This window comes from Triturus cristatus, chromosome 3_2 (assembly GCF_964204655.1).
Source record: "Triturus cristatus chromosome 3_2, aTriCri1.1, whole genome shotgun sequence".
Lineage (NCBI taxonomy): Eukaryota > Metazoa > Chordata > Amphibia > Caudata > Salamandridae > Triturus > Triturus cristatus.
The window spans coordinates 1,126,684,505-1,126,710,034 of record NC_140584.1 but is presented as its reverse complement, the minus strand read 5'-3'; the positions used below and the strand labels follow the sequence as shown (position 1 = coordinate 1,126,710,034).

The window sequence follows — 25,530 nt, the reverse complement described above, 5'->3', positions numbered from 1 at the left end:
TCCGCCCGCTAATAGAAAGCCCGGCACAGGGCGGGGAAAGGGCGTGGCACACAAGGGGTTAAGTCGAAGCCTCCTGAGCCTAGTGAAGGAACCCATTGGTGCCGCTCCGGCTGGATCGCTGGATCCATGCGATATCATCACAGCTGGCCCTGAGACCCTCGCTGTACTGAATCTGAATATGGAGCACAGATTAATTGTGCCATCTCAGGGAGGCCTACAGGACGTTATTGTGGCTAATGGAGCAGGGAAAAATAAATTAGATGGTATGGGGAGCTCAAGAAGGGAAAGATCGACCTGGGCCTGGGAAGATTTTGGAGTGAGCCACAGTCCACCCGGAGGGGATGTTGCCCTAGTTTAAAAAAAGGGTGAATGACGATGCTATTAGGCGCAGGGACCACTCGCCCTAACTTGGGACCCTAACAAGTGCGTTTCGTATACACAAATCACTGTGCAAGCCTGAGGAATTTATGGATTTTAGATGCCCGGCATGTGAACGGTCACTGTTTTTCTAATTCAGATATGGGTTCCCGCCGGTTACAGCTTTTACTGTTAGTTGGAGGAGGTCTGATCAGGGATCTGACTGTTGTTTCCATTGTAAAAGCCCACACAAAAGTGACAAGCACGTCTTGTTCTTGTGACCTCTTTATGTAAAATCAAGGTCTAAGTGGATTGTGCCTACATGTAGAGCCCTTAGTCTATCAACCAAGGAAGAAGAATATAGAACTTGCATAAGCGACACTTCCTCAATTGTGGTTGTGGCCGATTCTAAATTCGTATATGCAGCTTGGTTGAACAGAAGTAAAATGCTAGCTAGTGTGCAAAACAAAGGCCCAGACTATTCTTCGCTCTAGTTGATTGTGATTGTGTGATGTAATCCTTATGCGAGTTTTAGATCATTTAAATTTGTATTGCTTGTAACTGTTTTTAAGATTCATATTTTTTAAACAGGCTGTTATTGATGTATTTGTGATAATGGAATGCAATGTTTGGGTTTACCAATAAAGATTGAGATTGAGTCTTTGTAACCCATTTATTTCTGCAAAATGCCCCAGTGGGCTATAATGGACAAACAAAGTACAAGGGAAATTGATCTTGGAACTGTACACTCATTGGCATCCAAGGCGGAGCCTATATTGAAACCAATAAGTAATCTTTTCAAACAAATTGATTGAACAGCCATGGTAATTCTTTAGCTTTCAAACATTGAGATGTTCCACCACCAAAAATCCTACATTTTATTTGGAAATACGTATATGGTTTCACATTCATCCTTTGAATATATCCAAAACAGCACTATCATTTACAGAACAAATCATGCCCAGTGGGCCAAATTCCATGGGCTGTCCAAGGAAAGTGCATCTGATATGAAGGAGGCACTTAAAGTGTAACCAGGTAGCTCATCATTTTACAATGAATGATTGTAAATCACCCATTTAGGATCAAGCACAAAATGCAGTAGCGTCTATAACTGAAGAAACATATTCACATAGAACGATCAAACACAAAAAACATAATCTTAGCTTCATATCAGCTTGCCCACGCCCCAGACAAAGTACACCTGGGTGAAAGTAAACACCAATTAAAATCAGAAACTTCTCCTGCTTCACTTAGGACAGTAGGTGCATTAAACATTTTAAATCCATGTAATACATGAGAAAACACAATAGTTATGTCTCATTTAACCCAAATGAAGTGACAGTTATTCATCCATAGGCAACCCTCTGGAGCTTAATGTGTTAAAATTGACAATATATATTGACTCTAATCTTCTCAAATCCAGGGTTCTCTTACCACCTTGCATATACAGTGGTATTCAGCCGAAGACAAACAACTGTAAATTACTGATGTCAGCATAATGTCTTGCTACCGGGTATTGTCTATCCTGTTGTGTGATAGCCTGTATATTTTATTTCCATAATATGCTTTTTGGCTTTATGAATGTTGCTGCCAATGTAGTATTTGTTACAGCTACATTTTAAGCAGTTAATACATTTTTTCCATAATATGATTTTTGGCTTTATGAATGGTGCTGCCAATGTAGTATTTGTTACAGCTACATTTTAAGCAGTTAATACATTTTTTTCCAATGACAAATTCCTGATTGGAGTTGGGTAAAATAGATTTCTTTATAATGTCACTATATTTACATGCTTTGCAATTTATGCACACTAAAATGGTTAGGCCCTTATCAGTTTCATGGTCCCTAGCAATCAATTTTTACAAATCTTGTCTTTCAGTGATTTACTTCTCTTGACAGTTATCATAGGATGATTAATCCGATATCTAGAGATTGTTTCATCTGTATGTAGTGCATCACACTGTTTTTGAAGGATATTTCTGATCCTTTGTGCTTTATTATTGTATGTGGCAATGAATTAGTTAGTTTTTTTGTTTTGTGCTACTGGATTCAAGCTATCCTGGCTGAGGAGGGGTGAAACCCCGAAACCGGTCCTAGGATGCTTGGTTCCAGTCCAGGGAGGATCTGGCTTGGCAGTTTGGGCTGGGCTGTTCCCATGAGGCACAGGGTCAAGACTGATTTGCATATGGCTGGGTTCAAACTCGAATGGCATGGTGAGCAAAAAAACAATGGATTTAGGCCCAGATCTCTGTACTGAGGTAAATGTATGACATTGTTCTGCATTCTGTACATCAACTGTTGTTTTTGCATTTGTCACCCCGAGTGGGACAGGTATGCTCAGACGTGGGTCCCGTGCTCTCCATGCACCTGGAATCAAGCTATCCTGGCTGAAGAGGGGTGAAACCCCGAAACTGGTCCCAGGGTGCTTGTTTCCAGTCCAGGGAGGACCTGGCTTGGCAGTTCGGGCTGGACTGTTTCCATGAGGCACATGGTCAAGACTGATTTGCATATGGTTGGCTCAAACTGGAATGGCATGGTGAGCAAACAAAACGATGGATTTAGGTCCAGATCGCTGTACTGGGGTGAATGTATGACATTGTTCTGCATTCTGTCCATCAACTGTTGTTTTTGCATTTGCCAATGAAATTAGGCAGGGACTTATTCCACAGTCAACTACGTCGGTATATTTGCAAACATATATACTTTTAATTGAGAAACGTGCTGCGTTAGGACGGTCTCTGAAGGATAAAATGGCGGCTAGTTATAACAAAAACCGGGCCTTACAATACGAGTATGGAGAACAAGTAAGGCAAAGTGCTTGCACATCAACTCTCTGATAAAAGGGCGGAACGAGAAATAAAGGGTATAAAAGGAGATGGTGATACTTTATACACAGCCCGAGAAGATAATAGAACAAATATTTAGTTTTTATAAGGAACTATATAGTTGCCCAAATGCCTTTAACGGAAGAAAATATCTGGATTATATAGATAAAGGGTAATTTTCATAATTCCATTCAAATACTAGAAGCAGAAAAGGTAAACTCCCTTAAATTAGATATCACGGCTGAAAAAATAGCTGAAGCTAAAGGGGCTCTCCCCTCTGAAAAAGCAGCTGATGAAGATACTATACCGGTAGAATTTTATAAAGCATTTAAGACAAGCCTGATCCCTTTGATGAGCAGAATCATGAGCTATGTCAGTGTGAGTGGGATGGTACCTAGTTCTTGGGAAAATAAAAATATCATCTTTAACTTAAAAGAAATAAACCAAAGGAAGAATGTGGATCATATCGCCCTATTTAACTCATAAACGCCGATGCAAACATTTTTGCAAAAATACTGGCAATGCGTCTTGCACCTCATATGGTACATATAGTATCTGATCAACAGCATGGCTTCAGGGACACTACTGCACACGTCAATACTGCTTTGATTGCTTTTGATGCTGCGTTTAAGTTGAACTTGGATATAGGGATGGTTATGCTGGACGCAGAAAAAGCATTTGACCGTGTAAAATGAGACTGTCTCTGGGCCACACTCACTGAGTATAACATCCATGGTCTTTTTTATGGATGGATTAGAGCCGTATATAAATGTCCAAGTGCTAAACTAATATATTTACACCACCAGTCTGCTTCTTTTAAGATACTTAGGGGCACTCTGCAAGGTAGCCCTCTTTCACCTCTACTTTTTGCTTTATACATAGAGCCTTTTATAAGATCATTGCTTATCCATCCCATCAGTTTTTTTAGGCTCTAATGAGCTGAAAATATCAGCTTATGCTGATGATATAGCCGTCTTTTCCACGGACCTAGTTAAAGCTATGGAGGCAATTCAGACTGAGGCTAGAACTTTTGGGAATTTTTCGGGCTATAAATCGAATGTAAATAAGACGCAGACTATCCTCAACTACCAAACCAGTGGGGAGGTTATTGGGGTCTGCTCAGTAGCAACCTATTTAGGCATACGGGTCACTTCAGATTAAGGTCAGGTCATAAAATTAAATTATGATCCTTTGTTGAAACTTATGATTTCTAAAACGAAGAACTGCCATAAATTGCCTATTAGTATCTTAGGACGCTGTAATATCATTAAAATGATTGTCCTACCCAAATTTCTTTATCTATTTTGAGCAATACCATTGCCAGTCCAGAATGATTTTTTTTTAAACTCGAGGGGGCTATTGGTAGTTTCATTTGGGGTTATAAACAACCACGACACGCTATAAGATTCTTAAAACTCCCCTATCAAAACGGAGGATTTCAATTACTTGACTTTAAAACTTCTTTCTGGGCCTCTTTCGCACGGCATTTGCGTGATCCTGCATACAGCACTGTTGTTATAGCCTGGCTATTGGCAGTAATACTAGTATATTTTAATATAGGATTAATGATCCAAATTATTTCAAAAGAGTGCTGTTTAAGACTCTTAAGGATATAGTATGCATTTGGCGTGAGATTTCTGTTAAATTCTCTTTGCCATTGATGCATCTAAGTTTACCATTGTGAAGTAAACCCATGTTACCGGAAAAATTTCACGATACCCAGGCTAAATTATGGGAAAGATATGATATTAGTCAACTTAGGCATCTGTATAATATCAATGGGTTTCGAACGTTTGAAGATTTACAAATGCTATCTGGAATCCCCAAGAATTTGTTTTATAAATACTTACAGATAAGAGATTGTTTATGGAGGAGCTGAGATATACGGCAACCCAGCCGATCTGATATATTGGCCTATTTGCACTCTGATGCTAAATTGACAATTAGTAAGACCTATCAGTTACTCTCTCAATAGTGGGAGAATTATGGTTTAAAGCTGGCAGCTAAATGGAGTGAGCAACTGGGTCAGGATATAAGTCCTGAGGATATTGTAGATGCGTTAGAGATTTTAAGCGGGTGGTACACTTTACTAATTTAAAGCTGCAACAGTTTAAAACTATATGTATGTTATACTACACTCCAAAACAAATTGCTAGCTGGGCATCTGCTAATGCGACAAACTTGAGTGATCAGGGCAAGCGTGTTAAATGCGGATTGATTGCTGCAGATAGCCTACACATGATTGTTACTTGTCCTGATTTGACAGCTTTTTGGAAAGATGTTTTGCATATAACAGGAGATCGTCTAAAGATAAATATACTATTTACAGAAAGAGAGTGTATGCTCGGCTACAAGACAGAGTTAGACTTTGGATTAAGATGTTTTATATCGGTCCTTACAGCAACAGCTCGATTATGCATCACTCGGACTTGGATTTCCAAAACACCGCCTAGGGCTCTTTCGCACGTCGTTTGTGTGATCTTCTTTTCCCTGGCATACAGCACTGTTGTTATAGCCTGGCTATTGGCAGTAATACTAGTATATTTTTATATAGGATTAATGATCCAAATAATTTCAAAAGAGTACGGTTTAAGACTCTTAAGGATATAGTATACATTTGGCGTGAGATTACTGTTAAATGACCTTTGCCATTGATGCATCTTAGTTTACCATTGTGGAGTAACCCCATGTTACCGGAAATATTTCACGATACCCAGGCTAAATTATGGGAAAAATATGACATTAGTCAACTTAGGCATCTGTATAATATCAATGGGTTTCGTATGTTTGAAGATTTACAAATGCTATCTGGAATCCCCAAGAATATGTTTTATAAATACTTACAGATAAGAGATTGTTTATAGGAGAGCAGAGATATACAGCAACCCAGCCGATCTGATATATTGGCCTATTTGCACTCTGATGCTAAATTGACAATTAGTAAGACCTATCAGTTACTCTCTCAATATTGGGAGAATTATGGTTTAAGCTGGAAGCTAAATGGAGTGAGCAACTGGGTCAGGATATTAGTCCTGGGGATATTGAAGATGCGTTAGAGATTTTAACCGGGTGGTACACTCTACTAATTTAAAGCTGCAACAGTTTAAAACTATATGTTTGTTATACTACACTCCAAAAACAAATTGCTAGCTGGGCATCTGCTAATGCGACAAACTTGAGCGATCATGGCAAGCGTGGTAAATGCGGATTGATTGCTGCAGATAGCCTACACATGATTGTTACTTGTCCTGATTTGACAGCTTTTTGGAAAGACGTTTTGCATATAAAAGGAGACCGTCTACAGATAAATATACTATTTGCAGAAAGAGAGTGTATGCCCGCATACAAGACAGAGTTAGACTTTGGATTAAGATGTTTTATATTGGTCCCTATAGCAACAGTGCGATTATGCATCACTCAGACTAAGATTTCCAAAACACTGCCTAGGGCCCTGGAATGGTGGGCAATTTTAAGGGAAATATTCGAAAGAGAAATGGCCATAGCCAAGAGTAGGGGAATTCGCTCTGGGAAGAAGTTCTATCGAATTTGGGGGCCCATGGTAAATTTAGGGCTATAAAATATAAAATGTCATGTATTAATGAGATATCTTGTTATTTCTATTTTCTTTAGTATTGCTTTGGATGTATGGACTCTTCTCACTGATTTATCCTTTGAATGATATTGTTATTGATGTATGGTTTATATATTTACTCCTGGAGACAAAATAAAAAAATAAAACTGTAATAGACTTGAAGGGACATAGTTTGTGGAAGAACTGGGGAACCACAGTATTCAGAACCTTTGTTAGTTTGAATTCTCGTTCATCTATGATGTCAGCCTGAGATTCCAAAGGAAGGTTTGTCATTTCTTGGAGCAGTTGGACAAAGGCTTCAGGATGCCTTTTTATTCTCTGTCATGTGAGGCTAACACTTATTTTGATTATTTTAAAATTTTTCTCAAGCTCATTGTCTAAGCAGTACATTTTTAATTACAAAAATGACATAGAGACTGCAAAATCCTATATGTAGAACCGTTGATATGGATTTGTAAAGTGTGAATTAAAAATATCAGCAAAAAGCACTAAGTGACAACTGTGGTTATTTGTTCACGCTAGACCAGGTCAAAGTCACACTTTGACCTGGATGGAGGGCCACAATGGAGGGCAGGTCATTCCGGTTGGAAGTTTACTCTCTAACTCAGAAACTTTTATGGGGAAAAAGAGGTTGTTGATGAGTTGTCTGCAGGGCAAGCTGCAAGCTGAATCAGAAGTGGGGCACATCAGCAGGGGATTGCAAATGTGTGGGGTCCCGGTGTAGTCATCAAGGAAGGCGAGAAAGCTCCGAGCGGGCGAATCCTAAGTCTGTACCCAGGAGGCCTCAACGTTGACAGTTTGCTGCTTGGCGTTGGTCCCGGTGAAGCTCTCCATGTTTGGACTTAGAAGCGGGCCAAACCAGCAAGCTGAGGCTCAAAGGGGATTTGACGTAGGTGGCTGCAGCTTTGGCGATGGTCCTAGTCACCAGCGGTTCCCTAGACAGAATCATGGCAAAAGGAATCTTAGTCCTAGATCTTGCAGTGTGGGGACAGGAGGAGTACATTTGAAATCAACTGAGGGTCTAGGACCAGAGGGCACCGCGGGGCACCTCTTGGGGGTTAGGAATCACTCCAACGGAGATAAGCAGCAAGATCCAGGGCAGGTTTAGTTGACAATGGAAAGCTGCAAGGAAAGGTCTCTGGAAGCTTGATGTGCCCCTGTAGCTCAAACAGGAGGTCAGAAACTGGCCCATGAAGTCACTTCTTGGGTCCTGAATTTTTCAAACATCAGGGCTGTCCCTCTGATACTCTACAGGCCCAGGATATTACAAAGAGAGTTCTTTGGGGTCCATTTGTATGCCCACTGCCAGCTTGTGGGTGAAGGGCTAGTCTTTGTCCATCTCCTGAACCAGTTTTGATTAGTTCCTTCACCCCGCTGGGTTTGGTGCCATCCTGATTCGAGGGGCAAGCCTAGCTGTGAGTTTCATCTTCTTGTTAGTTGCAGTAAAGGTTTCGGTATTGGAAATCTGAGCTCAACCCCTGGTAGCTATGGCACAGTTCAGAAAGGCTTAACCTAAGAAAATGTGTCAAAGCATTTAGAAGTACCAAAACTGTTAAAAAGGTAAAAACGCAACACAATCAAAATCCCACTCCAATTTATAAAACATTGAGAGTAATTTAGTGAACAATATTACACCAAATTCATAAACATCCAATTAGGGTAACTGGAGATATGAATTTTCTAAGTTTTAAATAAAAATAGTGCCAAAAAGCACAAAGTGCCAACAGCATGCAACTGGTCATGCTAGACTGGCACTGAGGAGCAAGTTTAGGCTGACGGCAATAGAGTACCTGTTGGGTACCAGGTTTGTCCAATAGAAAAGTTATATCCTGGCATCCACATCCTTAAGTGAAACAGGCTGTTGGGCTGGTGTTGCAAGCAGGAGCTCTATGTCAATGGATTCTGGCTTTGGATGATCACTTGGCAAAACTGTTGGTTTAAGCGGGAAAAACTTCGAATGAGTGTAGCTCAATTTTTTGCACCCCGGAACTCCCCTGCCTCGATCGTGTCTCCATTGATGAAGGCACAATTAATGTTGAGCCTTCCAATAGAGAAGGTCTCAGCATCAATGGATTCCAACGTCAAGAGAAGAACATAGTGGAAGCTACATAAAGTCAAGCCCAGCAGCAATTCACCCTTGGAGGATCAGCTGACTGATTGGTACTGGCTCCTTGATGGTTCTCCAAGCAAAAGCTGGTAAAAAGATTCTAAGTCCCAAGTTTTAGGGTTAAGCAGGAGAAGTACACTCTGACACCCGCCAAGAGATCCAGGACTTTAGGAAAAGCACTTGGGGGCCAGGACTCACGCCAGCAAAATCCACCAACAGAAACCAGGGAAGGTCTAGTTGAGCTGGCCTCTTCAAGAAGGTTGTGTGTCCTTGTGGCTTAACAGGAGGTCAGACAACTAACCCTTGAAGTCCATTTCTTTGTCTTGGGCACACGTGGAGCAGGTATAGCCTATCAGTTCTACTCACAGGTCTCAACAAGAGGTGCAATCCTTGTTCTGTCTCCCACAGGTAAAGTGGTGTTTTGAAGAGGGTGCCCAGGGTGCCACATTTATGCCTGACACTAGCCTGTTGGTGTTGTGACTCCTGACCCATCCCCAAGCAATAGGGAAAAGGTTCCTAGGAGTAACATTACCCACGTTTGGAGCAGATCCTGTGTGCCCTATGGCGAACAATCCTACGGTCATGCTCTCTACGTACGTCCAACATGACAGCACATTTTCTCTCCTGTGCAAATCTGTTGTACCCACCCTAAAGGTGTTGTCAGGGGAATGAGCAATCCATGCTCTATGGTCATGCACAGCTAATTCTTCCACAGGGCCTGGTGTCAGGCTGGTTTGGGGACACATGAGAGGGCAGGCCCATGTGTTAGCCTGTGACAGGGTAAGCCTCTTTAAATTTAATGAGGTTCCTGGGCACTGCCCAGATAGTCATCCTGTCAGATGGACAGAACACCTTCCTACACACAAGGCCCAGCCACTGCAGGTAAGAGCAGTGGGGTGGTGGGGCAGGCTGGGGGGGATTTCGAGAGGCGACCACTAGAGAAAATTAATTATTTATTTAATTCTCCCTTGAGGTCATCTCTCGAAATCCCCACCCCCCACCAGCAGGCCACCACTCTTACCTGTACAGGCCGCAGCTGCCAAGGCCTTTGTCTCCGCACTGAGAGCAAATTTACACCTGATCAAAGAGCTATTTAGCACCTTGGTGACAGTTGGAAACTTGTGCAAATGGGCTTCTTGAGGCTTTAGGCATGTACATAGTATATTTTCAAAAGTGAGTAAAATGGGGTTTTCCTCCTGCACACCTAGTTTGTATAAAATGTCTACTGCTGTAGTTGAGCAATAATATCTATATACAATGCGTGCGACTGTGAGCTTATGGACCCGCCTAAAGGTCCTTTGACAGACAAAAGTACCATTGGCAAAATATTTATTACAAATCCAACTTTATCAGTGAATTGAGTTTGTAATATATATTTTTAAAAATCCAAGAATTAATTTTGTAGAGGTTTCCTAAGTGGAGATGATAGTATTTAATTGTAACTTAATATCCCAATGTTTTCTGATGAAACAGCTAACCTTGCTATAGTGACAATAGCTTTTGGGGGACTGTCACTGTAAGGACATGTTTTATATCAAACTTTTAAATGCCCTACCTTTAAATACCCTGCACCCTGCCTTATTGGACATTAATTCCTACAATGGGGAGACGTATTAATATTTTGGAGGGTTTAGGCCTGTCAGAAGGTTTTATTCTCACTGGTCGAATTTGCAGATTTAAAACCACACAGACAGGTTACAGTAATAGACCTGCAGTAATGTTTTGCACTGTCACTGTAGTGACGACGCAATAAACATTTAAACCCTCGCGTGCGTGCGTCGACCAATGGCCGTCGCAAGCACAACCTCGGTAGTGCTGCGCACGTCCGTTGGCCGATGCGGCCCCGCCCGCGCAATAAATCACCCACACCTACCGGGTTAACGTACATGCCCTAGGTACACTTTGAACTGTATACTAGAGACTTTCAAGCAAGTTTAGTATGCTAATTAGAAGTACAGCCCTTGCTTACATGGTTTAGGGGTCAATAAACATGCACCTGGTACTGGATAGGAGTTTCCCTGTGTGGCGAGTAAAATCTAGTAAAATGTGGGAGCAACCACAAAATGGGGCATTTTCCTACATAGCTGATACAGAAAAACTGTAACATCCACTCTACACTCTCTAAGAAAATGGAAACCCATATCATGAAATCACATCTGTCTATTGGATGTACGTCGTTACAACGCACACTTTTACAACGCATGCACTTACAACGCATTTTTTACAACGCAACATCCATTACAACGCATGCCATTACATCGCAGGACACTACAACGCATTTTTAAAAACTACCTTTACAACGCATTTCATTACATCGCATACTACCTTTACAACGCATAATATTACATTGCATTTAAGGTAAGTATCGGATAGTATAGGGGTAAAAATTACTAATCTTACTCCAGGGGGTGCAACAGTAGGGTAAGTGTTGGATAGTATAGGGGTAAAAAATACTATTCTAACTCCAGGGGGTGCAACAGTAGGGCAAGTGTAGGATAGTATAGGGGTAAAAATTACTATTCTAACTCCAGGGGGTGCAACAGTAGGGTAAGTGTTGGATAGTATAGGGGTAAAAATTACTATTCTTACTCCAGGGGGTGCAACAGTAGGGTAAGTGTTGGATAGTATAGGGGTAAAAATTACTATTCTAACTCCAGGGGGTGCAACAGTAGGGCAAGTGTTGGATAGTATAGGGGTAAAAATTACTATTCTAACTCCAGGGGGTGCAACAATAGGGAAAGTGTTGGATAGTATAGGGGTAAAAATTACTATTCTAACTCCAGGGGGTGCAACAGTAGGGTAAGTGTTGGATAGTATAGGGGTAAAAATTACTATTCTAACTCCAGGGGGTGCAACAGTAGGGAAAGTGTTGGATAGTATAGGGGTAAAAATTACTATTCTAACTCCAGGGGGTGCAACAGTAGGGTAAGTGTTGGATAGTATAGGGGTAAAAATTACTATTCTAACTCCAGGGGGTGCAACAGTAGGGTAAGTGTTGGATAGTATAGGGGTAAAAATTACTATTCTAACTCCAGGGGGTGCAACAGTAGGGTAAGTGTTGGATAGTGTAGGGGTTTTAATATAATATTATGCGTTGTAATGGTATGGGTTGTAAAGGTAGTATGCGATGTAATGGAATGCGTTGTAAAGGTAGTTTTTAAAAATGCGTTGTAGTGTCCTGCGATGTAATGGCATGCGTTGTAATGGATGTTGCGTTGTAAAAAATGCGTTGTAAGTGTAGTGCGTTGTAAAAGTTGCGTTGTAAAGGTTGTTCCCCCTGTCTACTTGTATTAAAGTCTATTGCTCTAATCTAAGAACTAAGGACCTGCTAAAACTTCAAATTAGAAAGTTAAAATCCCATGTGGAGACCACACAATCATTTTCATGAACATCCCCACTTACAGAACTCCCCTCTCAAAGATATGAGGTGCGTGAATTGTCTTCAATGTAATGAAAAAGAAGTACTCTTGTTTCCAAACTATATCTAGATGTGTGATGTTTCTAGGATGCATTTTAGACCTTTACCATTTTCTACTCATCTTCTTACTTTCTCCACCATCAGCTCCCAATGTTAGTTCTTCACATTCCTCTTAGACCCAACTTAAACCCACTTTCCTCTTCTCTATTTCAACCACATACCCTCAATATTTATTTTCTCTTTTCTCCCTCTTCCTTGTCACTCCCTCTACAACCCACCTATTTCCCTTCTGATCCCGCCTTTACTTTTTGAAAAGTGTGGTAGTTTACATTTAAGTTACTTCTCCATATGATTCTATTTGGACTTGAAGCATTATGTTATTGGTACATTGTAAGCACATTCTTTATTTACAGTTGTTTATTGTGAAAGGGGATGATAATTAATTCATTATAGTGTTCTGCTATATATAAAATTCAAAAGAGATGATCCACATATTTATGAATGAGGGCTCATCCTATATCTGCATAGCTACTACTGGAAACAGAAGTAAAGCGGTGCATAATGTTCCCACTTTTTCAAGCAGTATGGCTACCACTCACCCCCATTGTAGCCTTTGTAGATGCCTTTCCTGCCCACCTATGCTTACTTAAAAGAATACCACCATCTAATAGCTCTGTCTGATCTCTCAATGAATAGGAGAGCTACGACAAAAGAGATTTGGGCTGCCACAAAATATACCATTGGAGAAAGGAATAGGGTGGCATAGAGTCTGGGAAATGCACCGAATACATACAAAAAGATAACTTTAAGTATTCATATGCCAATTGTAGATAGTTTCTTGTGAAAGGCAGGAGTAAGCTCTTTTCCATTTTGGTATAATAAAGGGAGTAACCCATACTTAACATGAGTGTAGGAGAAGGTGTTCCTTAACCTCTTCGCTGCGGCGCAAATTCCGCCGCAGCGTGCTGAACATTCCAATCGCGGGCGTGGTCATGATGGCTCCCGGCCGTCATCAGCACACGCCCACAGTGAATCATGACGGCCGGGAGCCGTCATGAGCATGGAAGAGGTTAATATATGAACATATTTCCCTGCAGGGAAAATTATAAAAACCAATACGTGTTATGTATCCGGGCAGGTATTTCACAAAGTACAAAATCTGCACATTTTAACAGTAAGAGTGTTCCTGGAAATATATGACTATTGTGGAATTCTAGCAATGCTCTAGGAATATTTCATGAATAACTGAAGATTTGACGTTTTCTAAGCTCTGTTTGGCGAATTGGGATCTTAGCTGTCATTGTGGTATCACTGGAATCTGAGTACTTGAAAAATGCATCAATTGAGAACTGCCTTATTCCTGCAATTTTATAGAATAGTGTGACTTATGTGCCCCAGCATCTTCTGACCGCATCCAAATGTTGTTACAATATTAGTGCACATTTAGGAACTGATGAGTAGCAGTGTGGTATGGTATCTTCCTGGGAGATAACACTCTCCTCAATTACTATGGCAATGACAATGGTAGGGGTATACCAAAGCATATAACATGGTATCACAGAGTACGATTTATTCCTGGTGAGTAGTATCTCCCAAAATTTACCATGCCACTAATGATTTCCACTCACAAACCTGTTGACATACGCAGATCAATAATACAGTATGCTTTTGCAGGTGATGAAATGCTTACTATTATTTTGTCAAGCTTTTGAGAACATATTGTTTAATTAGCACACTCAGTAGAGTTTGTGATGTAAGATTTTAGTAAGAATGTACATATCCTTACAGGTGGATGATGTGTTAGTTTCTATAACATTTTTTTTACTGTTAAGCATATTCTCTGAAACAAAGTGTTTGTTAATATGTCATTATTTTTTGTGAACCTCTTAAATGCTACCTGAAGTGTGAACATTTTAGAAATATTTTAAGATCAATACAGAAATTAATTACATAATGAATTTGTACTGTCATTGTGCGTTGCATTTTCCTTCTAAATCTTACCTGCTTTATTTCAATTTCTTCTTCTAGGTGTAAAGATCTGAAATATCCTAAAGTCCTCCCCCAGATTTCTCTGATTTTCATTTTTGTGAATGAAGCCCTGTCAGTGATCCTGCGGTCTGTCCACAGTGCAGTGAATCACACGCCGGCCCATCTTTTGAAAGAGATCATCCTGGTGGATGACAACAGTGATGAAGGTACACCAAATATAACTTCCTAAAAGCCACTAATTGGAGGATGTTTGTACTATTACCTAATTTTCCAGGAAGGTTGATGTGACATCTCTCTCTGAGGGAACTCCATAAATGCTATTTGTATGAGGTAGCAAGCAATTTTTCAGTTTTAGTATGGCTTGGACATAGGTGCCAAAATCCACCTAGGAGTATTACTGTGTGCATTTGAAGCTGCAAATATTTTTCTCACAAAGTTCTCATAAATACAAAGATTACTACCTTTAGGTGACAATGTTTTCTGCATGTGGGTTTCTCATTAAAATGAGGATTTTTGTGCCCATTTTATGTTATTGCTAGAAACAAGATCACTAATTATGCAGCATCAAATTTGCGAAGAAAACAGTGTTGAGGTTGGCATTTGAGAAAACAGCACATCTATCTTAATACCAAATACTACTTAGTAAATATTGGCACTCACAAGTAAATGTTGCTAGTTTGCAAGGAAAGCCTAAGCAATGAAGTTGATGGAGTAAAATTGGAAAATGCTGGAGACTTAGGGCCATATGTACAAATGTTAGGAATAACAAAGTTTAGGAAATTGCTATTCCTAATTTATGAAATGCATTGAGTTTCATTTAGCGATGCCTAATGGACCTACCTCATGAATATTAATGAGGTAGGTTGCAATTTGAAACCCATTATTAATTACAGCCATTACAGGCATGGTAGCCTTCCGGGGCCCGCAGACCAGTATGTCTGTGACTGCTTTTTAATGAAGCTATAGTTTTTTTATTCTTTAAAGAAAACAGGATGTGTTAAAAAAATTAAACATTTAAATTTCACTTTTTAAGAGTAGGCAATGGTCTGTAAGACCACTGCCTGCTCTTAAAAGGTATTGGTATCAACAAAGGGGAACGTGTCCCATGGGAGTTCCTTTCCATTTACGAACTGTTACCTCCTTCTCTGAGTTGTCGCTAAAAAATTAATGTAATACCAACTGCAAATTAGTATTAGGAAGGTACATTATAAACACGCCCCTTTCAAACATTAATTCACATACTAAGCATTTTTGTGCTCAGAAACGGCCGGACTCTGACCACAAAAATGCTTTTGTACATATGACTCTAAGGGTGTTCCAAAAAGTGGAAAATATGCAAAACTGTACTTGTGTAATGTAAAAGTTGTACACCTCTGTCTACATACCCTTTAAGAGACTTATTTTAAAACATTTCGAACTTGGTAACTTTGATAAGATTGATGACATTCTCAAAATTAAGCAGGTAAGAATAAGAATCCTAATAAAGTAGATCTGTTCCTGATTAAATACTCTGCAAATGTGATTCAGGAACCACAATAAGAGAATAGAGAATTAACCATATTGTAGATGATTGCTCCAGATATAGTATATGATAGGTATAGTATATGATATAATAGGTGATTGTCTGCGAGCAGGGCCAGACTGGCCGTAGCGGGCACCGGGCAATCCCCCGGTGCACCGCACGGGTGGGGGACGGTTTTGGGCCTAGCTGCAAAATCGGCCCTGTAACAAAATCAGCCGAAAACCGGCCCTGGCAAAGAGCTCGGCGGCACCCCCAAGCCCCGGGGAGGAAGGAGGGGACCCGCCAAGCACTTTGCCATAGCCGGTTTTGGTTCCCAGTCCGGTCCTGTCTGCGAGGTTCTGCAGGATTAGCACAAACAGAGGATGGCGGGTGGGGCAGATCCTTTACTGAGTTTGGTAAAGGATGTTTCTTTAGCATGGTTCCATCATACTGGAAGCAATACCCAGGGCTGGGGTGTTGGTTGAGGAAATGAGTCTTCAGGTTTATCCAGTACTTGAGAAGGGATACAACTTGCCACATGTGGATGGGGAGGGACTTCCAGATCCCTTGTGTGTAACAGAAGAAATCTAAGAGTTTGCCAAACTTCCTTAGTTCATTGATCAGTCAGGAGAGAGCAAACAGTACACTATATAGTGGTGTCAGGGTTGAGATAGGATGGCTATTTTAAAGACTATCAAGGAGAAAGGTGTTTGTTTTATGTAGTATGATAAGCTGATGCTAAGCAGCTTTTAACATTTCCAAAATGTTTGTACTAAAGCAGAGATTTGTGTCGATGTGGATTCATGCACTCATTCATGTTGTATATTGCCCGAAATTTCTTTTTTTTTGGGGTGGGGGTTGATATGTGGCAGGAAATCTAATGAAATGCCAGTGAAAATCAAGACCTCGGTATGTGCAAATGTGGAGAAGTGATAAGTGTCTGCAACTGGAAATTGCATGGTAATATTATGGCAGTGCAAATGATCACTACTCTGTCCAAACTCTGCAAATTTATGTGCAAGTGCTTGTCAAAAACAGGTACGTTAACGTCATATTTCCACCATACACATTCAGAAGTACGGACCTTTTATATGCAATAACATTTATATGAATATTGCTGACGTGCATAGTTATTGAGTTTACATTTCAATGAGTAAATATTGTTAAATTAGTTACATTAATGTCCTGCAACACAAGTTACCATGGAGAAAAAGTATTTCTTTATTCTTCTGTTTGACATGCTCACAAAATTTCTTTACATTAAGGATCAGCTAAACAGTTGTGGTGTTAATTGCAATCTGAACTGGCTAACGCTTATGACATTGCTCAACATTGTGATGCCATAATGCCCCCATGTAATGCCTGTGAAAACTAATAAAGTTTGTTTAACAAAAAAATAAAAAATTAAAGATCAGCTAACATGTGTTTCGCCCTACTGGCTATTAAGCCTCGGGATTTCTCATGCCAATGTAAATGTAACCTTTAAAATGGTATCTGACACTGATATCTTTGCAGTCAGAGGGTGACGTGTGATGAAGGGCAAAGTAAATTACCAGTAGTTGGCGGTCACTTGCGATTTAATCTGGAAATAAATAGATAGGGTCCCAAGCGATCTGTAAGTACAGAATTGGTGACTTGCAGTCTGGCAAGTTAAATGAAGTCCAAGAGATGCTCAGTTATTATTTGCAACTTTCTCATCAAGAATGACTATATCACAATATATATATATAACATAATCACTATAACGCATGCGTATGTCCATTTTATTCTCTACAATACATTATATCAACTTGTAGTCTCTGCAAAGGGTTTTTGAAGGAGCAGGTCAGTGGCGCTCAAGCAGGTTAACAGTGCAGTGTACTAAGGGAACAAAGAACAAATGCTTCACGGTGCACCAGGTCTGGGGAAGACCCAAAACCCCTGTATAAGTTATGAGCTAAAAGACAATACAATCACAAAACAAGTCCTGGGCACACGTATACAGTAAAACACAACAGAGCTTCCTACACCTATCTATTTCGATATTAGGCACTATGTCCATATGATAAGGCAGAACCCACAGTCAACGGTGTACAAAAATAGGTCACTTCATTTATTTAGTTATTTTTTCATTTTTTTGGGAAAACATATACATGTATATTTTAAACTGTATATTAATACATACAATACATATTACATCACAATAATGAGACACAGATACAACTTATCTTCAACAACCCACACCATAATGACATGAATAAATAACACCTAAACAAAATACAATACAAAAACTAAGGCAATAAACAACAAAATTTACAAAGAAGAGAAAAATGTTTTAAAAACAGGAGAATATACATAACAATAAGACATAGAATTATACACAAGACCAGCGCCAACGCGCGTTTCGGAGATCCTATATATCTTATACAGGCTCCTTCTTCAGGGCTTATTCAATCGGTCTTTCAAACTGCAACAACTACAGGACCTAACTTCATGTCCAACGTCATGTGGTGAGGGTACTTGTACAAATTCAATATTGACAACCGTTGGTCTGTGGGTACAAAAACCAAGATAAGTATATTTGATATAAATTTAATATTATGAGGCTGAGAGCTAGTACCAAGAGAGAAGGCTAATTATAACCAGTGAACCAGTGACACCGAAAAGAAAAAGAATGAACCGAAAATATGTGAATCAAAGAAAGTAAGAAGAAAACAGAATACAATCACCTAGATTAGAAGGCATAATGAATATACACATACTTGGAAGGAGGGCTTTAAATGGAAGCACCAGACATAAGATGACTTCAGTTGGTGTATTTGTTTTTTTGGAAAAAACTAAAAAGGAATCAGGAATTAATAGATGACAATGACAAATAAGAAAAACAACATGATGAACTACAACTCCTGTGGTTTATATTTTTATATTTTTAATGGGCAAGGTTCTCAACTTTATGAATATATCATAGGAAAATAGAGCGCGCCTAGAGTCGTAACTACTGACTATCCTGTGTAAAATAACTTGATTGCACCAGGGATAAAGAAAACATAAAACCTCAAATGGTGCACTAATTACATACGGAAAATGTATCTTGTACAAAAGTAGCATCATCCATATCTGAATGAATGTCCCCCTTCGGTTAAACATGGGGCGTAATAGATATACGGGGTTGGTTAGGGCGATAATTCGCTCTAGAGAACTGTCTTGGTGACCGTAGGTGTAACAGACAATAGTTTGTATTAGGTGGCCCTTACCTTATATAGTCCAAACCCAAAACTTACCAAACTAAGATGACAAAATGGTAACATAAGTATCTGGGCCAGGAGTTGATAATGGCCAACAATAAGCCTATGTAGAGCTGTACGGACCCGTAGAATTATAACAGGATATAGATATCAGGTACCACGCTACCAATGTTGCCTAAAAAATATGAAGTAGACCATATTATAACAAGAATAGCATGGTTTTAAATAAAATTACAAACCAATAGCCTCAAGTTCACTTACAGGTGACACACTATATGTCTGGGCAGATTATTGTTCGAGCGATTCCCAGTATTTAAGTCCGTATGTATAAATCGTCCACGCGTATTTAAGAGGTAGACATCATTTATAATTTCTACAGAGGCACAAAATAACAGATGTTACCCGAGAAAACTAACACCAACAGTTACAGTTACAGAGTAATTAGAATAGATACTCGAGCAGACGTTCGCCTTACCGAGAGATCCAAGAAATCAACCTCCGGAGTCCGCAGCATCCCGCTCTTGGCGATAAACGGAAGTGTGTCTGGCGTCTTCCTTATATGGAGTATCCAGGAAGCCATTCAAGAGTATCATGGAAATTATGAAAGGACAATGAAAGTCCAATAAAGTTGTAGATAGATCATGGAGGTAAAGGAAGGACCAAAATTCCCTCAACACACTATTTTCAAGGAAGATCTCCGTATTAAAAACAGGTAATCTAGTTAAGAGAAATATTTGTAGCGACCCGAGGTGAAAACTATCCTAAGGAACTACAAATGCGACAAGAGCGACCCTGATGCCCTATTCAAGTGGGCCTAGCAAGTAATCACCAAGTTAACAGAAAAAAATCTGTACCGAGGAATGTATATATTTATATATCCCATTGATAAAATAAGGAAACAAACTTCAAGAAAGATGGATAACGCATAAAGTAAAACACAGATCAATACTGCACTAGGTACCCAAGAGAAAAAAGGACAATGACCTCATATCTCTCCAGCGAACTAAACAGGGCAGGAAGATGGCATTATTCCAAGGAGGGTGCAGCTAAAGCCTCCAGATAACTAAACAGACCAGGGGGGGGGAAACCTAAATCATAGCATTTTCCCAAGGGAGATGTTCATTCAAACCTTTTTCCTGTGTCTGGAGGACATATATCCAAAACACTTCCCTCTTGCGTCTTTGAGCATCAATATTGCCATTATTGGGGGGATAAACATGTTCCAAAATTAGCCAACGAAGATCAGAGATGGAGTGTTGCTTTTCGATCCAATGCGAAACTAGTGGAGCCCCAGAGCGTTTGTTAGAAACGGCTGATTTATGTTCGCTGAATCGGACACAAAATACTCTACTGGTTTCTCCTACATAACCTTTGCCACACAGACAAAGGATAAGATAGACCACCTGTTGAGTACGACAATTGGTCATATCTTTGAATGTAAAAGTTTGTTTGTCCCAAATTAATTCATTCGTTACAATGGCAAACTGACATGCATGGCAACAGCCATATTTGTGCGTACCACTAATGGGTCTGGTACCAGTGATGGATTTCTGGACAAAGGAATTGGTAACAGATACTTTAGATTAGACCAACGAATTTCTCAGGTTTTTATTGCGTCGAAACGCAAAGATGGGTTTAGGAAGAGTCTTTTTGCAGTGATCGGAGTTTAGAATGTGCCATTCGCTGTTGATGATTTGCCTAATCTTGTGGTCAATATTAGAATGGGTGGTAACACAAACCAATTTGTCTTCAGTTTTAGTTTCTTTATTCTGCAACAATACTGTTCTGTTGTAGTATTTTGCTCTTTTTTAGGCATCCTTAATCAATTTGAACGGATAGCCTCTATTAGCAAATTTTTGTTTAAGTTCTTCAGCATGTAGATCGTAATTCTGTATGGTGGTACAGTTCCTGCGTAAACGCAGAAATTGGCTGAACGGATGTTGTCCTTTTGACTATGGGGATGGTAACTAGAGTATTGGAGAAGAGTATTCTTGGCTGTGGGCTTAGTATAAAGACTGACCTCAATCTTCTCATCAACAATTTGTATCCAGATGTCTAAGAATTCGATTTTGGACTTACTAATATTAGGACTGAATTTGACATGAACATCGCAGAGATTGATCCACAGGATAAATTCCTCTAATTGTTCTTCAGGACCTCTCCAGATGAAAAAGATGTCATCGATAAATGCATTGGGCATAAGTAATGAGTCATCTTTGCTGCAAGATATCATCTTGATCTTTGTTTTAAAGTGTTACTGTGAAATGCCTATGAGCACTCAGTGGACATATGAAAAAAATGAAATAAAGAAACAGGATTGGATCTCGCTGTCTCTGCAGTGATTTATGAAGTTCGGAAGAGCAATAAAATAACGCATTGAATAATGTTTAAGTTTAAGATGGTTCTGATATTGAGAAAATGGATAATTTTACAACAAGTGTTTAACATGAGGGAAGGATCCCACAGAGCTGTGCGACAAAAGGGTGCGCTAGTTTGTCCCCTATTTTTTCTGCTTCAGCATAACTGTGACCAGGGGCGGTTCACAGTAATTGTCTGCGGGCACTTAGAAATGTGAATTGTTTGGATAAAGGGCAACAAAAAGAACAAAAACAAGGGAAGGTGTGCATTCCTACCAAGTACTTGTATTTCTGAGAAATGTACCGTCCCGATTTGGTTTGCACCCCATTGATAAAACGGAACACAAAAGCACTTCAATGACATTAGAATTTCAATCACTAAAGAGACAGCGTCGAAGCAGGAAGTGGATTTCATGAAGAGATGATTACATCTATTATAAAAAGAGCATCACAGCAGTGGATGCATTGGAATGTTGACGCAGGATTTATATTTCATTTTCTTCTTCTTTTTCCAATTGTAGCACTACGGTTGTTAGAACAAGTGATTTTTTTCGTACGCATTTGATGTTTTTTGTGAAATATTTATTGCTTATCAAACTCGCAGGGTGGGTTTCTGTTAATAAAGGGTGGATTTTGGGTTTGCCACGTGTCTAGGGAGGGCATTATGGGATTTGTAGTTTATGTTAGGTCATCCAGTATAGCTTCAGGTGTTATGGGTTATGAGGCTTGGCCTGAGAGGAATCGCATCTGATTGGATATACGCGGGGGAGGTTTCAGCTTTATAATTCAACGGTTGACTGCTAACAAAGATGGATAACATAATCAGGAAGAGAGAGGAGTATGAAGAGGTTAGGCTGCAGAAGGAGACTCGCATTAGGTATGTAAGATAAATCTAACAATCATGGAAGACAAGCTTAGTTGCCTTAAGTGAGGGTGGATTTTGAGTTGAAGTGGGAGATTAAATAATGTCATTAGTTTTCAGGGTTGCACAATATGTTGGTTTAATTTTTTTTGAGTAGCACACGTTGTAGTCAGGAGAGAGAGAGGGAGGGACAGGGATGAGTTTGGTTTTGGGAGCACTTGGCTTCAATACATTAGAGATAGAAGGTGAGGGGGAACGAGGGTAGATGGAACCACACAGGAATGTTTTGTTTGGTTTTATATTGTTTGTTAGCAGTGAATGGATAGCTGAGATGTGCCTTTTTTTTACAGAGACCCCTGATGAAGAGCCCGTGAGGCTCGAAATGCATTGGGCATAAGTAATGAGTCATCTTTGCTGCAAGATATCATCTTGATATTTGTTTTAACGTGTTACTGTGAAATGCCTATGAGCACTCAGTGGACATATGAAAAAAATGAAATAAAGAAACAGGATTGGATCTCGCTGTCTCTGCAGTGATTTATGAAGTTCGGAAGAGCAATGGAATAACGCATTGAATAATGTTTAAGTTTAAGATGGTTCTGATATTGAGAAAATGGATAATTTTACAACAAGTATTTAACATGAGGGAAGGATCCCACAGAGCTGTGCGACAAAAGGGTGCGCTAGTTTGTCCCCTATTTTTTCTGCTTCAGCATAACTGTGACCAGGGGCGGTTCACAGTAATTGTCTGCGCGCACTTAGAAATGTGAATTGTTTGGATAAAGGGCAACAAAAAGAACAAAAACAAGGGAAGGTGTGCATTCCTACCAAGTACTTGTATTTCTGAGAAATGTACCGTCCCGATTTGGTTTGCACCCCATTGATAAAACGGAACACAAAAGCACTTCAATGACATTAGAATTTCAATCACTAAAGAGACAGCGTCGAAGCAGGAAGTGGATTTCATGAAGAGATGATTACATCTATTATAAAAAGAGCATCACAGCAGTGGATGCATTGGAATGTTGACGCAGGATTTATATTTCATTTTCTTCTTCTTTTTCCAATTGTAGCACTACGGTTGTTAGAACAAGTGATTTTTTTCGTACGCATTTGATGTTTTTTGTGAAATATTTATTGCTTATCAAACTCGCAGGGTGGGTTTCTGTTAATAAAGGTTTGATTTTGGGTTAGCCACGTGTCTAGGGAGGGCATTATGGGATTTGTAGTTTATGTTAGGTCATCCAGTATAGCTTCAGGTGTTATGGGTTATGAGGCTTGGTCTGAGAGGACTCGCATCTGATTGGATGTACGCGGGGGAGGTTTCAGCTTTATAATTCAACGGTTGACTGCTAACAAAGATGGATAACATAATCAGGAAGAGAGAGGAGTATGAAGAGGTTAGGCTGCAGAAGGAGACTCGCATTAGGTATGTAAGATAAATCTAACAATCATGGGAGACAAGCTTAGTTGCCTTAAGTGAGGGTGGATTTTGAGTTGAAGTGGGAGATTAAATAATGTCATTAGTTTTCAGGGTTGCACAATATGTTGGTTTAATTTTTTTTGAGTAGCACACGTTGTAGTCAGGAGAGAGAGAGGGAGGGACAGGGATGTGTTTGGTTTTGGGAGCACTTGGCTTCAATACATTAGAGATAGAAGGTGAGGGGGAACGAGGGTAGATGGAACCACACAGGAATGTTTTGTTTGGTTTTATATTGTTTGTTAGCAGTGAATGGATAGCTGAGATGTGCCTTTTTTTTACAGAGACCCCTGATGAAGAGCCCGTGAGGCTCGAAATGCATTGGGCATAAGTAATGAGTCATCTTTGCTGCAAGATATCATCTTGATATTTGTTTTAACGTGTTACTGTGAAATGCCTATGAGCACTCAGTGGACATATGAAAAAAATGAAATAAAGAAACAGGATTGGATCTCGCTGTCTCTGCAGTGATTTATGAAGTTCGGAAGAGCAATGGAATAACGCATTGAATAATATTTAAGTTTAAGATGGTTCTAATATTGAGAAAATGGATAATTTTACAACAAGTGTTTAACATGAGGGAAGGTTCCCACAGAGCTGTGCGACAAAAGGGTGCGCTAGTTTGTCCCCTATTTTTTCTGCATCGATAAATCGATGCCATCTTAAGATATTTTCACTGAATGGGGCTATCTCGTTGAATATGAACTTGGCTTCAAATTCTCCCATGTAGATATTGGCCATATTGGGTGCACATGCTGCGCCCATGCTGACTCCTTGTATCTGTTTAAAGACTTCCCCATCAAATTCGAAGTAGTTTTCTTTTAAAACAATGGCCAAACATTCCAACAAAAATAACCGATCACCTGGGCTATTATTGTTGGTCAGGGTTTGTTTAACTGCTTCCAAAGCTCCTATTAGTGGAATATTAGTGTATAGGGCTTCAAGGTCCATGGAGACAAGAAAATCAGTATGGTTGTTGAAATAGGTACCCTCGATTTCACTAATGAGATGTCCCGTATCTTTAATATATCCTCGAAGGTTGGATGCCAGAGGTTGAAGAAAGATATCTAAGTATTTAGATAGGGGCTCAGTGAGTGATCCAATAGTGGATAGTATGGGTCTGAAGGGAGGAAGAGGGGGGTTCTTGTGCATTTTAGGGACCCCATATAAAATGGGTATTCAATGAAATTCTGGGTTTAAATAGTTAAATTCTTGTACACATAGGGAACCTCTGTCAAGAGCTCTTTGGGTTATATCTAAGATGTCTGCTTTAATTCTTTGCTCCGGGTATGACCTGGACTTGGTGTAATGTTCAGGGATATTAAGAATGGCCTGAATTTGTTGTTTATATGTGGAACCATCAAGCACCACAATGCCTCCTCCCTTATCGGCAGGCTTAATGGTCACCTCAGAGTTATTCGCCAGTTGTTTGAAAGCTTGATATTCAGAATAATCCAAATTATACTCAGGTAGGTGAGGAGTTTTTGTACTTTAGAGCTAACTACTTTTTCAAAAATATCCACTTCAGCACCAACGATGACCTGTAGGTAAATGGGAAGAGGCACTCACAGTTAACTCGAACACACTTATCCACATCTTAATTGAAAACGCCGAACGAAAGGTAATCAAACTGCAATCAGACATCTCACAACTAGAGCTAGAAATAAGGGATATGGATCTCAAACAGGCAACCGAGAAAAATGATACAATCCTGAACGAGGTACTCAGTAGACACCAAAACAAAATCAAAGACAGGAAAAGCAGACAATTAAAAAGAGACGAGGCTGATTACAAAGAAGGGCATGTCTTTGCATTTG

At 39.8% G+C, this 25,530-nt stretch overlaps 1 protein-coding gene across 2 annotated transcripts in view; it reads left to right on the top strand.

Annotated features, from left to right (window-relative positions):
- The window catches only part of LOC146859237 (polypeptide N-acetylgalactosaminyltransferase 17-like), a 1,122,647-nt gene that overhangs the window by 253,953 nt on the left and 843,164 nt on the right, over positions 1 to 25,530 (top strand). For both annotated transcript variants that reach the window (XM_085649922.1, XM_085649923.1), the window contains exon 3: positions 14,329 to 14,495. In XM_085649922.1, coding sequence (XP_085506048.1) covers positions 14,329 to 14,495 — 167 coding nt within the window. The remainder of the gene's footprint in view (positions 1 to 14,328; positions 14,496 to 25,530) is intronic.